At 43.5% G+C, this 14032-nt stretch overlaps 2 protein-coding genes across 3 annotated transcripts in view; both read left to right on the plus strand.

Moving 5' to 3' along the window:
• The window catches only part of LOC134454109 (SR-related and CTD-associated factor 4-like), a 37366-nt gene extending 26113 nt beyond the window's left edge, over positions 1–11253 (plus strand). The window contains exons 17-19 of the mRNA XM_063204901.1: positions 8847–8994; positions 9277–9348; positions 9647–11253. Coding sequence (XP_063060971.1) covers positions 8847–8994; positions 9277–9348; positions 9647–10419 — 993 coding nt within the window. The 3' untranslated portion in view covers positions 10420–11253. The remainder of the gene's footprint in view (positions 1–8846; positions 8995–9276; positions 9349–9646) is intronic.
• A 624-nt stretch (positions 11254–11877) lies between these two features.
• The window catches only part of tiam1b (TIAM Rac1 associated GEF 1b), a 114174-nt gene continuing 112019 nt past the window's right edge, over positions 11878–14032 (plus strand). For both annotated transcript variants that reach the window (XM_063204898.1, XM_063204900.1), the window contains exon 1: positions 11878–12124. The gene's annotated coding sequence lies outside the window, so the exon portion shown is untranslated. The remainder of the gene's footprint in view (positions 12125–14032) is intronic.

Below are 14032 nucleotides of genomic sequence, written 5' to 3' on the forward strand. Positions count from 1 at the left end.
CACGCACACACTCCATGTTTGTAGTAATATTGTATGAATCTCATGAATTGTATATCGTGTACCATAGATACCAAGGACTAGTCTAAGGCTAAGCTGACTTTTTTCACATATAATGTCTGGCTGTAATTCCCTATTCTGTCAGCCTTCATGCTCTACATTGTCAGTGGTCCACATTTACTCTACCATCTTTTACTGTGCTTACCAGGATTTGAAACATCATAGCTTCCCTTTATCAACATACTGTATTTCCAATCACTTTTATATTCATAAAACAAAAAGGGAAATCATTTTAAGTAGATTTTGTGAGGGAGTTTTATTTTTCTGATGCGTTAATCATTATGTGCGACACATTATTCTCCTCTGATCAGTGCTTCAAGATTGTGGACTAATGCAGCTCACTAGATCAAAGAGATGCAAGCATCTTGAGAAAGACCAGCACATGAGCATAGGCCTTTTCTCTCTTCCTTTTTCTCTCCTTCACTTTTGTTCTGTCATACTTTCTTCTGCCTCTTTCTAGTCCCCCCCCCCCCCCCCCTTCTCTCTCTCTCTCTCTCTCTCTCTCTCTCTCTCTCTCTCTCTCTCTCTCTCTCTCTCTCTCTCGAACACCTTCAAATGTACATGATGTAATATTTCAGTAGATTTATGAGTTTATAGATGGCCTTGAAATGTGGTGGGTGTATGCCACACTGGTTTGAAAATAAAGAACACCCCCTTTCTCCCATATAGAGAGCAAGAGAGAGTGAAAGAATTGTACCAAGTAAAAGTACACTTAAAGATGTAATTACAACACTAGTACGTAAGTACCCAGTTGAATCCGTGTAGTATCATACTCAGGGAAGCTGACAGCGGTGTACAAAGGTTGTGTACAAAAGTTGTCCTGGGCCCAGGGAGACAGGGGGCCCAAAATTGGGTTATCATTACACTGCATGTATTGGGTGGAGGGGCCCTTTCAGATGACTTTGTCCAAGGCCCAGCAAAAGCTGTCAGCGCCCCTGATCATACTGTTAGCTTTGTAATTGGATTTGTAAGAGTACGTCTGCTTAATACGACTCTGCGCACGCATGCACACATACACACACTGACTGGGACACTAATGAAATGCAAATGGGACCAAAACACCAAAATAGTCTGTACACCACCCGCATAACCACTCTATTGTGGTTGGTAATTTCATTTCTTGTTTCAATTTCTAATTTCCGCCTTTTGTGTGTTCAGTTCGCATATTACGTGACGTGTTGATGGTCCTAACTGGACAGGTGTGTCAAAATGGTCTGTCCATGCAAACATGAAGACATTTTATCTCAGTTCTGTCTGATTGAAAATCATGTCATTTTTTATTTTTTTGTTTATCATGTCATTGACATCATGTCAATCATTTATGTCTATTTACAACAAAGAATATACCAGAAATACTAGCACAGGTGCTTGGCATGCTTGAAAAAAAGAGACAAAAAACAAAATCAGATGAGGCAGTCTACCTTGGTATTTCACAAAGACTATTAGTATTGCACAAGAAGCCTGCTCTGGCAGCATGAAACACCAAAGGGATACCTAAACAGACAGTAAGGAAAGCTGATAGGGGCCAACAAAAGGGTCAGTTGCCACCTGCCCAGGGAGAGAGGGCCCCCAAAATTGGCCTTTCATTACATGTCATATATTGCGGGGGGCGCTTTCAGTTGACTTTATCCTGGGCCCTGCTAAAGCTGTCTGCGGCCATCCAGGCAGTACATAGCATCGTTAAAGTATTGCACCGGAGAGTGGGTGGAGTGGGGTCAACGGTCAGAGTCAAGTGCATGTTAAAGTTCAGGCAGGGTGGTCATGGATTTCAGGCATCCGTCTGAGAGTAACAGGTCAGTGACATTATTTAGCAATCTCATTTGATTAATAATGGCCAAGCCTGTTTTTATCCACTGGCAGGGAAATTGTGCTTTTGGTGTTCTCATGCTGAAAATTCAAGCAAAGACTGCTTACTACAGGTCTTACTGATGCATCAAATATGATACTGATGATGAGTCATATTGTATGCATCATTACGCCATATAGAGGTAATTCCAGATTGCACACCTTTTATTGCTGTTTGTGAGGAGTTTGCCTTCTGCTTGCAATATTACTGCAGTCAACGTAGTGACTAACTGGAACAGCATTAGGACCAGGGGCGTAAAGTATACCCCCGCGAAGCAGGGGGGCCCATACAACGTGGGGGGCCCACATGGGCCCTTGACTTGAAGAAACGGGCCCCCTCCACATGATATAAGGCCCTCTTTTTTGTTTGGGGGCCCTATCTTGGTAGCTTGCAGGGGGGCCTGAAGTACTTGCGTTACGCCAGTGATTAGGACCACAGTTTCATACCCAGAGCAGCTGACCGCTTTGGCTGAGTCCTGTACAAAATCATCTGAAAGGCCCCCTCTCCCCCTGTCCCTGGGACAACCAGTTTGTCTCCTGCTGTCGGCTTCTCTGTTCATACAACTCACATCTAGTTATGATATTCTTTCTTTTCTTTCTGTCTTTCTATCTTTATTTCTTCCTTCCTGTCTTTCTATTTGTCTTTCTTCCCAAGTTTTCTCTTTTTTGCTATTGCCTTTATTGATGGGACAGTGAAGAACAGGCAGGAAGAGAGGGACATAGAGATGAGTTATGGTTGGGAAATGACCCCGGCCTGATTTGAACCCCCATGGTGCGTTAGCGCAGTGCACCACAGCAGTACCCCCTCATTCAGTCATTTCAAAGGGAATTTCAAATGAACTGGCAGAACATGGATCAACAGGGGGTAGTCATTGTTATTCCTTTGTCTGCTCAGATCTATTTTGTTCCTATAGAAGTTATGAGGTGTCGTCTGTGACTGTAACCGGAATGAACCCTGAACATAAGACATCAATCAGCTCAACATTATCAAACAGACTTCATACATGACTTCATACAGACTATCAAACAGACTTTATACATGGTCCTGCCTGTCATCTAAGAAATCGATTAGAGAGGGTATTGAAAGGTCAATGAGTTTCCAAAGCATTAGAGTATAATAGTACAGTATAATAATACATGTATATTGTACATGTACATATTATGAGTGAATGGTTTTGTTTGTTTAAAATGAAAGTAGACTTAAGACTGTTCAATAAATTCAACATGGTGGTAAAGTCTTTCATATATTGACAACTAAATGAAAAAAAGAACAGGAGCCTGTAAAAGTCACATATATCATTCCTTTAGGGGTTCAGTCTGACCTGGTCTGTATGACACATGGTAGGACACACAACATGCATATGCAGGGGTTAAATGGAGATATGGGAGGAGTGACGTGTCATGTCATAGACCAGGGGTTCCCAAACTTTACCATGACAAGGCCCTCCTTAAACCAGTAGATTTCATCCGAGGCTACCCTGACATGGGCCGTTCACAAGTAATTCAGCCTCCGTAAATGCAACAGTACAAAGTAGAGTGTGAATGGGGTCATTTTGCAGTCGAACAGAAGCCACGATTCTTAAAAGGGGAATATTATTTGGCTTATTTTTTAGTTTATTTTGATTTCCTTTCGTTATTTCATTTATTCAGTTATTTATTCAATTATTTTTGTTTTGCGGTACTTTTCCTTCCAACCTGCTGAGGCCTAGTACCCTCTCACGGCCACCCAGGGGTCCCCTGCCGCCACTTTGAAAAACACTTTCATCGACTTTTCAAAATGCATTGTATTTTATCCTGTTGAACGATATTAATTATTCAGAAATTGTAAGAATGAAATGATGTGCCATAATGCAATATGTGTTAATTAGTCGGCCCCAAGCCCTAGCTCAATTTTCACCCCTGTGCATACAGTGTTTGACTGTTGTACATGTTTCTGTAAAGCCGTAAAATAGAGCTGTAAATTCAAATATTGCTTTCTCTCTTCAGACACCAAAAAAAAATATTGAAAATCATAAAGGTCAACATTTAAACTTTTTTAGCTGATGGGAAAACAAAACATTTATCCTGCCCATTGAAATATACAATAATATGACTACTTGCACTACCGGAAAGAGTTAATAGACACCAGAACAGGTGGTAATACATTGTTTCCGACCTCCCAAATACTTAATGATGGTAGTCATTTATAAGCGGTCATTATCTTGCTACAATCCCTGGTCTGTTCACCCAAAGTAAATACATACTTAATAATCAATTAATAATGTAGCATAAATTACAAAAGAGTTCAACAGAAACATTAATTGAGAAATAAATTACTGCCTGTAAAAGCAATCATCTGGTGAGATCTTCTGAATATACAGCCATGTGTTCTTGGCAAATTTTGGTATAATTAAGTCTCTGTCTCCGTCTCAAATTATTTTTGAGAATTAATTTTAGTATCAGTTAATATATATATATATATAATAACTGCATATGGCAGTGTCATTTTTAATCAATACATCACACACACATCACTGGCATGTTAGGATGATGTACAGATCTTTTTTTCTATAAACGTGTCGTGGGCACATCACTGACACGTTAAGATGGTAGACAGTTTTTTTCCCTCTCTCTAATTACATCATGGACACGTTATGATAGTGGACAGGTTTATTGTACTAACTGTGTCATGCAATATAACGGTCCTGTCACAAACAGCTGCACAGAGAGAGAGAGAGAGAGAGAGAGAGAGAGAGAAAGAAAGAGAGAATGTGCCGTTGTGTAGCATGTGCAAAGATCTTGGATGATATTGGGAGCTTACATACATTTTCCAAGACTGCATGTCATCCATAATTCCATCAGTAGTCTCCACTGCAGAGAGCAGAATTGATTACTGGCCCCTCTAATGTCATCTGGGGTCCCTGGTGCACAGCAGCATGAGCACTCATAAGCAGGGAAACTGACAGGGGATGACAAATGGGTCCGTTGTCTTGGGCACAGGGAGGGGAGGGAGAGAGACTAGATGCCCATTACATGTATATATTGGACCAGAGGGGCTTTCAGATGACTTTATCCTGGGGCCAGCCAAAGCTGTCAGTGGCCCTGATAAGTCTATATGGACAACACACACGTATGTCAGAAAGAGGTGTTGTGTATATACGTAGTGTGTGTGTTGGTGTGTCATATTGCCGTTTCTTGAGGCACAGAGACGTCAAACAACAGACAACAGTGTCTAACCCTATAACAGGTGAATCACAGCATGTACGCTCGGAATATCTCTTCATGGACAACACCTACTGTACGTACATACATACAGTAACTCAGAAGGTGTTCTAAAAGGCTTTCTCTCTCTATCTCTCTCTCTATCTCTCTCTCTCTCTCTCTCTCTCTCTCTCTCTCTCTCTGTGTTTCCATCATATCATATTATTATTTCTCGGGACATTGACACTTTAGACAGCATAGTGATCTTGTGTCATGTGTCATGTACAAAGATATTAACAATATTGACTTCAGTACAATGCATTCAGAAAAATAGTGTGTGTTTCTGCCTTGTCTGTTGACCAGAACCACTGACACTCTTGGACAAAGTCATCTTAAAGGGCCTCCAACCCAATATATGCAATGTAGTAGGGACCTAATTCTCGCCCCCTCTTTTCTGGGCCAATGCACATGTGCAGTGCAAGGCAATGAGGGAAGCGGATGCACTGTCTTTTACCACAGAGACTTTTTTTAACCTGATGTTTTCATCAGAGGGTCACACATGATGACATTTGGATGATGGTTTTTTTAATCAGCTGGACTAAAGAAAATTCTAGTTGGACGGTGCTATGAGACATTATTTCGACATATCTGTTGTTTAGTTTTGATTTTTAAATAGCTATGGAATATGGCAGAAGAGAGTTCCTGTACCAGACCCTACGGCAACAGAATTGGGGGAATCTGAGGTAGACAGTATTGTGCCTAACGACCAGTATGGTGAATTATGTTGTATTATCACTACCTAAGATGGTTTATTTATTGATGGATTACAGATTGCTCACCATACTTGTGGTGATAGTATGGCTTTTGTGTGAGTGTGTTCCACTCATCTCAGTCTACTGTAGCTGTATACTGAGGAAACACATTTACATTACATTACATTGCACTTAGTTGACACTTTCATTTATTCAAAGCAGGGATTTGAACCATTATTTTTTTCCAAACGTTCCGTTCTGAACAGAAATGGAATTATAACGTTTCCGGTTATGGGTTCCATCAATAAATTGACGTTCCCGAACCGGTTAAAACAAAAAAATATTGTTCCCGGAACGGTTAATTTCGTTCCTGTCAGCTGATTACTCCCCATAGGCCTAACTGACGTTAATTAACCAAGAAAGACAGAAGTGCAAATGACTCGGCCTACATTCCAAACTGTTTATGGAAGAGGATGAAAAGAATATCCTCCAGAATTTTGTCATTCAGGGACGACCTAAGCGGAGAATAAACCTCAATGATGAAAATGTGTGCTCCACGCTGACTTGGGTCACAGGGAGCGCTATGATGGACATTGTGAGTTTGTGCACATTTGAAGCGGCCATGGATGCCCAATAACGTCGAACATTCTCGGTGTGCTTTACACGCGCTTCTCTGCAATGTCTTACAATGATGCAATGGAAACTCTGCCCTATTGTATGACAGTGGTTTCTCTTATTTAAGATGTGGAGTGGAGACTTTGCAATCCACAGCTCTCACTCCATTCAGTGTGAACCTCAGCTGTCATGGTAACAGGAAAATAATTACTTTTTTTTTAGTTTGAGGAACGGTATTAACCGGTATTAACCGGTTACCATTATTTTTAAATAAGTGTTCCCGTTCCAGAACATAAAAAATAATAACGTTTCCGGTTTCGTTTCTGTTCCCTGTAAAATACAAAAAGTTCCCGGTTTTCGTTTTCGTTCCTTGAACCGGTTCAAAGCCCTGATTCAAAGCGACTCACAGTTATTATTTTTCAGGGTATTGGTTACAGTCCCTGGAGCAATGTGGGGTTATGTGCCTTGCTCAAGGGCACTTCAGCCATGGATGGAGATGTAGGGAGAGGTCAGGGGGGATTTGAACCTGCAACCCCTATTGAAAGACCAACTCTCTAACCACTAGGCCACGGCTGCCCCAAACACCTCCAGAGTCTTCTCATTCTCAAGATTCAATACATTTACTGCAATGTGATCAGAGTTGTATACTTGTGATGACTCCCAACATCACAGATAAAAGGGGTGCAAACAAAACGGCAAAGCACATACAGTACTTAAAAGGTAGACAACCATGGATCCAGGGACACCGACGGTAGACTGCAGACCAGGGGTGTCAAACTCATTTTGGTTCAGGGGCCACATACAATGAATTTGAGGAGGCAGGACCAGAGCAGTAATGGCGAAATATCGCAAATGTCTGCTTCATATAGGAACTGATGGCTAGTCAGTCATCTCAAGGTAGAATGGGTATATCGGGAGCATTTACTGTGTGGAGCTAAATGTGGAGCAAAAAGAAACCAAAAAACTAATTTGTTACCAAGAAGGCTTTTGAAAAATACTCAAATCTGAGACGCATGCAGCACCATTGTAATGAGTTTAACTTATTTGTTGATATTCTAAGTTTTTTTTCTCTACAAGTTTGGGGCTGTATTAAACCATCTGGCGGGCCGTATTAGGCCCCTGGGCCTTAAAGCGATGGTTCGGAGTAGAATCACCCTAATGCCATTTGAACCGTGACACCCATCCACCTTTACACCCGAAGTGTTTTCTGCCGCAGGCTTACATCAACAGAGTTGCCGTGTTATTCGATGTTTATTCCGGATAGCTTGACTCAAGCGCATATGGATACTGGGCACCGTCTCCAAACTTTCCCCACAAAAATAACATGTCATGACACCAAACTTCTACAGTATAACAAATGTGGTTTGTACTCACAAAAAGATGAATTTGAAACTTTGTACATAGTCCAGGAGTTTATTAGTAACAACACACGAGACGATTAGCTTTTCTGCTGCTAAACATCCGTCGATGTCACTTCCTCCAGCTGGGACTTTGTTGATGGAAACAAATACACGTGAGTCCGGAAGGCGGAAAACTCAAAAAGACAGCTTGCGCTACAACTAGAAATTAACCACTTCGGATTTAAATTTTACCACGTTTAATAAATAGAAGACGATGCCACACTCGTGCATATATCCTGGCTGTGGACTAAAACACAAACCTTACAATAAGTGGACAGTCCCAGCTGGAGGAAGTGACGTCGACGGATTGTTTAGCAGCAGAAAAGCTAATCGTCTCGTGTGTTGTTACTAATAAACTCCTGGACTATGTACAAAGTTTCAAATTCATCTTTTTGTGAGTACAAACCACATTTGTTATACTGTAGAAGTTTGGTGTCATGACATGTTATTTTTGTGGGGAAAGTTTGGAGACGGTGCCCAGTATCCATATGCGCTTGAGTCAAGCTATCCGGAATAAACATCGAATAACACGGCAACTCTGTTGATGTAAGCCTGCGGCAGAAAACACTTCGGGTGTAAAGGTGGATGGGTGTCACGGTTCAAATGGCATTAGGGTGATTCTACTCCGAACCATCGCTTTAAGTTTGGCATCCCTGCTATACACAGTATAGAGCAGACATTGGACAACAGGAAAATCCGGACTGTCGTATGCAAAGAGCGTTCAGTTTTTAACCCAGAAAGACCGGGAGCAGAATTTGTGCAAAATGACCTTAACGACTATATAACCTGTATGCATATTGTCCTTCAACAGTATTGAGAATTCTGTTCTTTCTTTTAGACCCATTAAATCTTAGTGGGTTAAAGTATATGAAGACGACAACGTGCTACATTGCACACATGGACAGCCTCTCAACCACTCTTCACACACAGAGACGAGTCATCGTGATGATGTTATTGACAGTGTGTCTGTGTCTGTGTTTGTGTCTTTGCATCTCAGGTGGCCCCCACACAGCCAATGACGGCGCCCTCTGTTGGTAAGCCAGGGTTTCCTCCACCCATGGGCATCCCACCCCTTGCCATGATGCCAGGCAGACCCCTGCCACCCTTCCTACCGCCAGGCTTCGACCCCACCAAGTTGCCCCCAGGTAAGACCTCATACTGTTTTAAGGAGAGCTTTTGTGCCCTTGTCCTGCATTGTTTTTTTGCTTGTTTGTTTTTAGTCAATAAAATAAAGGTATATTTTAAGAACAACACCGGCCAATGTATGTGTTTTTAAAATGTATTGATAATACATTGTGTGTGTGTGTGTGTGTGTGTGTGTGTGTGTGTGTGTGTGTGTGTGTGTGTGTGTGTGTGTGTGTGTGTGTGTGTGTGTGTGTGTGTGTGTGTGTGTGTGTGTGTGTGTGTGTTTTTTCTTCTTGCTAAAGGCTTTCTTCCACCGGGTGCACTGTCTGCTGTAGTACCACCACCTACTGGTGCTGCAATGTCCATGCCACCAGGTCAGTACTCCACTACCTCATCATGATCTCTTCTTGACGCTTGCCCTTTACATTTTTGTCAATGTTAGATGAATATTTGGAACAAGTGAAATTAGGTACGATATGTTGCATTGTATGCATGTTTGTATAATTGGGTCAAAGACATTTTTTTGGGTTCAGACATTCGGTGGCGCAACAACTTCTAATGCCAATAAGGAGTGTCTTTTACTTTTTAACTGTACATTTTCCTTTAAATGCATGCTGGCATATCCAGATGGATTGTTCAGTAACCTTGTCTTGTGAACTTCCCGTTTCATAGTGACCGCATCACCAGTTAAGCCTGCTACAGCAAAGGAGCCAGTCAAGGACAAAGACAAAGACAAGGAGGAGGACAAGAAGGCTGCCGACAAACCTCCTTCCTCCGAGGCTCCATCATCAGAAGCTGCAGCTGCACCAGGGGCAACACCCCCTGCAGGAGGCCCCGAGTCCATGAGCCCTCCCCCAGCGTTGGCAGGCCTCCTAGGGACACGTCCCGGCATCATGCCCCTGCAGCGGCCCCCACATCCAGGCCTCGCAAGTCCTCCAGGAGGTCCCCCTGGTGGTCCGCCTGGTCCCCCTGGACCTGGAGGTCCCCCGGGCCCTATGCCCCCCTTCATGCCCCCCTTCCCCCCCGACATGATGCCCCCCAACATGTTCCCTCCCATGATGCCGCGGGGGCCCAACCCCATGATGTTCCGCGGCGAGGCTCCTCCGGGCCGCTTCCGTATGCCCATGCCCCCCAGAGGGGATTTCAGGCCCCCGCCCATGGACGACTTCCCCTCGCCCATGGAAGACTTCATGCCCCCCCACGGCCCCCCACGCATGGGCCCCCCGCCAGAGGGTATGGATGACTGGGACGGTCCTCCTCCACCCCCGCTCTTTGGCAACGACTGGCACAGGGACGGGCCCCCTGGACCGGGTCCTGGCTGGTTCAGGGATGGGCCTCCACACAGGGGGGGCCGAGGAGGGCGAGGGTGGGGGCGCGACCGGCCCGGCCCAGGGCCTGGGGGTCCGCCTGGCCGCTTTATGAATCGCCGTGAATCGTTTGACTAGAACACTGAGTCCATGTCACACAGCAACTGAGGAGGAACAATGACTCTAACATGACATGTGATTGATACACTATTGTTTTTGTTCGTTTTGAGGGGTTTTTTTGTTTTTGTTTTTTTCTTCGCCCAGTGAGTTTGTGAGGTATGAAGATTAACTGGAAGCTGGGACTGTGAGCGCAAGCCAAGCTGAGCAGTTGTGGTACAGTGAAGTAGACAGTGCGTTTTGTTTTTGTTTTATTTTATTTCCGCGGGAGTGTAGGAAACTAGCTGCCTCAAGTGCCCAGCAACTGAAGGACAGTGACACACACACACATAATGTGTGTGGGGATGGAGATTGGTAATTGGCGTTGCTTTGTGTTTGGGAGAGGACACTACGTACAGGATGACACCAAGAGATCAAATCTGTGCCAACACTTCAATGATGTTCACCATGTGTTAAAAAAGAGGAAAAAAGTGTCTAATGGTCATCCCTTAACCAACCGTGGTGAAAAGAACACTACAGCTGATATGAAGGAAAGAACATCTGTTTTTCTGTCTGCTTGAACCACTGTCTCTTTCTTAGTTCTTGTCTAAAAAGACAGTTTCTGTACATATTAACTCACAGCAGCTCAGTTTTTTTGTATATTTTGAAACAGCGTTACATTTAGATGGTACATATCTATGTCTTGAGTGTGACATTTCTGTCAACTCTGGGAGGAGTTAATGTGTGTATTTTTCCGTTTGATCTGAAGAGCTGAAATCAAATGTACGTTTTTATGGAGCAGTGAGTAAAAAAAAGGATATGTTGCACAGCCCTTTTCATCTTTACCATTTCTTTTAGTAAAATATTTTTGTATCAGTTTTGTCTTTGAGTCAGTTATTTAATTGTATTCCACATCACTGGAAAATGTAAGAGAAAATAGATGGTGTAGTTGTGTAGTCCATCATTGTCAGGCTCACTCTATGCATCCTTGGCTGAGTTGTTACCAATTGTTGCAGCAGAGGGCGCTATACTCGAGTTTATAATATGACAGGCCAACATCAAGTGGATTCAAATGAAAAGCCTGTGTCAGATAGTACTGTATGTCCTAATGGAGCTATACATTGTCTTTATACGATGGTGTGTTTACATTTGTTTTTCCTGAATACCTCAGCTATTTTCTAAACATAAAACTTTGCTTTCAGGGAATGATATTTACATCACCTGATCAAAACACATCCACATCTCACCTCTCAATAATTCTGTACACACATACGTTCAGATGCAACGATGCTGCCCAATTTTGACCACTATCAGGCCTAGCCTTTTCCAGTTGCCTGATCTAACCCACTTAGCCTATTTAAAATTCTGTGCCCCCCTCACGTAGGTAAGCGCGTACGTGAGATACATGAATGAGAGCGGGATGAAAGGCAGTAGTAGGTTCTCATATCTGGCAGCATCGGGTGGTTTTGGCTGTTCTCCCAGTTACAAAAGTGTCTACAAGTGCGCAGGCTCCGATTGGCTCCTGGGCGAAGTTAGTGGCACTCTTGCGGTCCAGTCCCGCGCCGTCTCCAAGGGCTGCGCGCGCTCCTCCCTTCACAGCAGTGGAGAAACAACATGGTAGCGCCTATGCACAACCTGCGCGGTGTGCCAGCATTGCAGAGGGTATCATGTTCGGCAGCGGCGTGAAAGAACACGGCTTATGATGAACATGTTGGCAGCGACAGAAACTGATCCCCGCGAATGACAGGTGCGTTTCATCAATTGATACCATTCTGTTGCCTTTAGTGGCATCATGTGCGAATGAATTAGCTTGATAAGATGCGAGAAAGCGTCTCCCCCGGGTCCTAACGACCGCATGGCATGCCTATTGACTGTCACCTAAAAACCAAGTTGGACGCACAAATCTGCGTGCGTTTTGTTGCAGCGCACTTGCGTTGCATTCGTATTTGTTCTCGGTCCTTACTTATGTTAAACGTGTTAGGTCCGCCATGTACCCTATGGTCGCATCATTTTGTGTCGTAGCTTGCATAAACGGGCATCGCTCTGGTTTGGGCACATTCTGGTATTATAGCCCACATTTCGGCCACATTACCCATCTGCCGGTGTGTCACCTGCATGGATGTGATCACATGAATCGCGGTCTACCGATGTGACATATGAGTCGACATTTGTATTGATTGTCCGTCTGTGTTGCTGTCCATTTTATCATTCATGTGTCATCTGTCAGAGCCTCAGTTCGGGCATGATGATGGTGTTATATCTCACCTCACCTCTGTCCTTAGCCTGTCATCTCATCACCAGGACGCGCGCCACATCGCGCGCAGTAATCTGCACACGTTACCAAAACAACCATGGGCTACTCCGCTGTTATTACACATTAGCATCCTGACTGATACATTGCAATTAATTATCTAGTTATCCTAGCCGTAATGCACTGACTGTGCGCATCGGCGCATGGCATAGCAGACAGACAGACAGAGAGAGAGCTAAAGCGCGTCATACGGTATGTTAAGCAGGCTGGATACTGTCTGTCTATATTTTGATGGATGAACTGAGGTGCTTTATATAGAACAAGTGTTGTTGTGCTGGTGGTGGAGTAGTTGATTCATGAGGCTGAATTGTACACAAGCATATAAATAGGCCACTGTGTATTCTCTCTCTCTCTCTCTCTCTCTCTCTCTCTCTCTCTCTCTCTCTCTCTCTCTCTCTCTCTCTCTCTCTCTCTCTCTCTCTCTCTCTCTCTCTCTCTCTCTCTCTCTCTCCCACCAAAACCCCTTTATCCAGACCAAGTAGCCCATGCTCCTCGGCTGTTGCCATGGCTTTTTGGGAGGGAAATGAGCCCTATTTTTCTTGCCCCGCTGTCAAGGTGTCTTGTGATAGGAAAGGTCAGCTGGAATCCTCTGTGTCTGTGTCTCTGTCTGCCTCCATGACATGTTGTTGCTGGTTTAGTTTCTCATTTCAGTGAGCTGTGGGCTGTGGCCCACATTTTGGGAGGTATTCCGTCATCAGATATGATGCGACTGGACAGTTCCCAGGTAGTCAGGCTGGTCAGAGGGGTAATCTCCTGTCACAAGGGCATATATCTGAAACAGAGCTACGGTGTGTGTCTCAGACAGCCTAAGCCTACCCTACCCCCATGGCATCTTAAGAGGTTATCTCTCACACTAGGCTCATGGAGAATAATTTATGATGTGATTTGAGAACGATCGTCCTGTTCCGAAACATTTCCGAAACATGATTTTTTTATTTAGACTTGGATATTTTAGGGCTATTATACACTAAAATATTATAGGAACATTACACCATGTAGTAATAATAGTACAGGGTCTTTGTACTGATGATGTGTTCTATGATATTCTATAAACCTTCAACATTTTACTGGTAGTGTCTTCATGACAGTTTTCTATGGTAGAAGGGCTACATAACATGAACAATTATTATTGTACCTGTATTTGTAGTCTACAGATACAGATACTATAGACATGTTACAACATGGATTTCCAAAAAAATCTGGGGTCTATTAAGAATCCTATAGCTAGAGCTTTTGGATTGTATTGCCAACTGCTTAGCTGTTGCTTGCTCAGGAGCAATGATGTAATAACACATTTATATAGGCTACCCTCCAAAAACATGGAAACATGACATGCCCTATACT

Source organism: Engraulis encrasicolus, chromosome 8, assembly GCF_034702125.1.
Source record: "Engraulis encrasicolus isolate BLACKSEA-1 chromosome 8, IST_EnEncr_1.0, whole genome shotgun sequence".
NCBI classification, from domain to species: domain Eukaryota; kingdom Metazoa; phylum Chordata; class Actinopteri; order Clupeiformes; family Engraulidae; genus Engraulis; species Engraulis encrasicolus.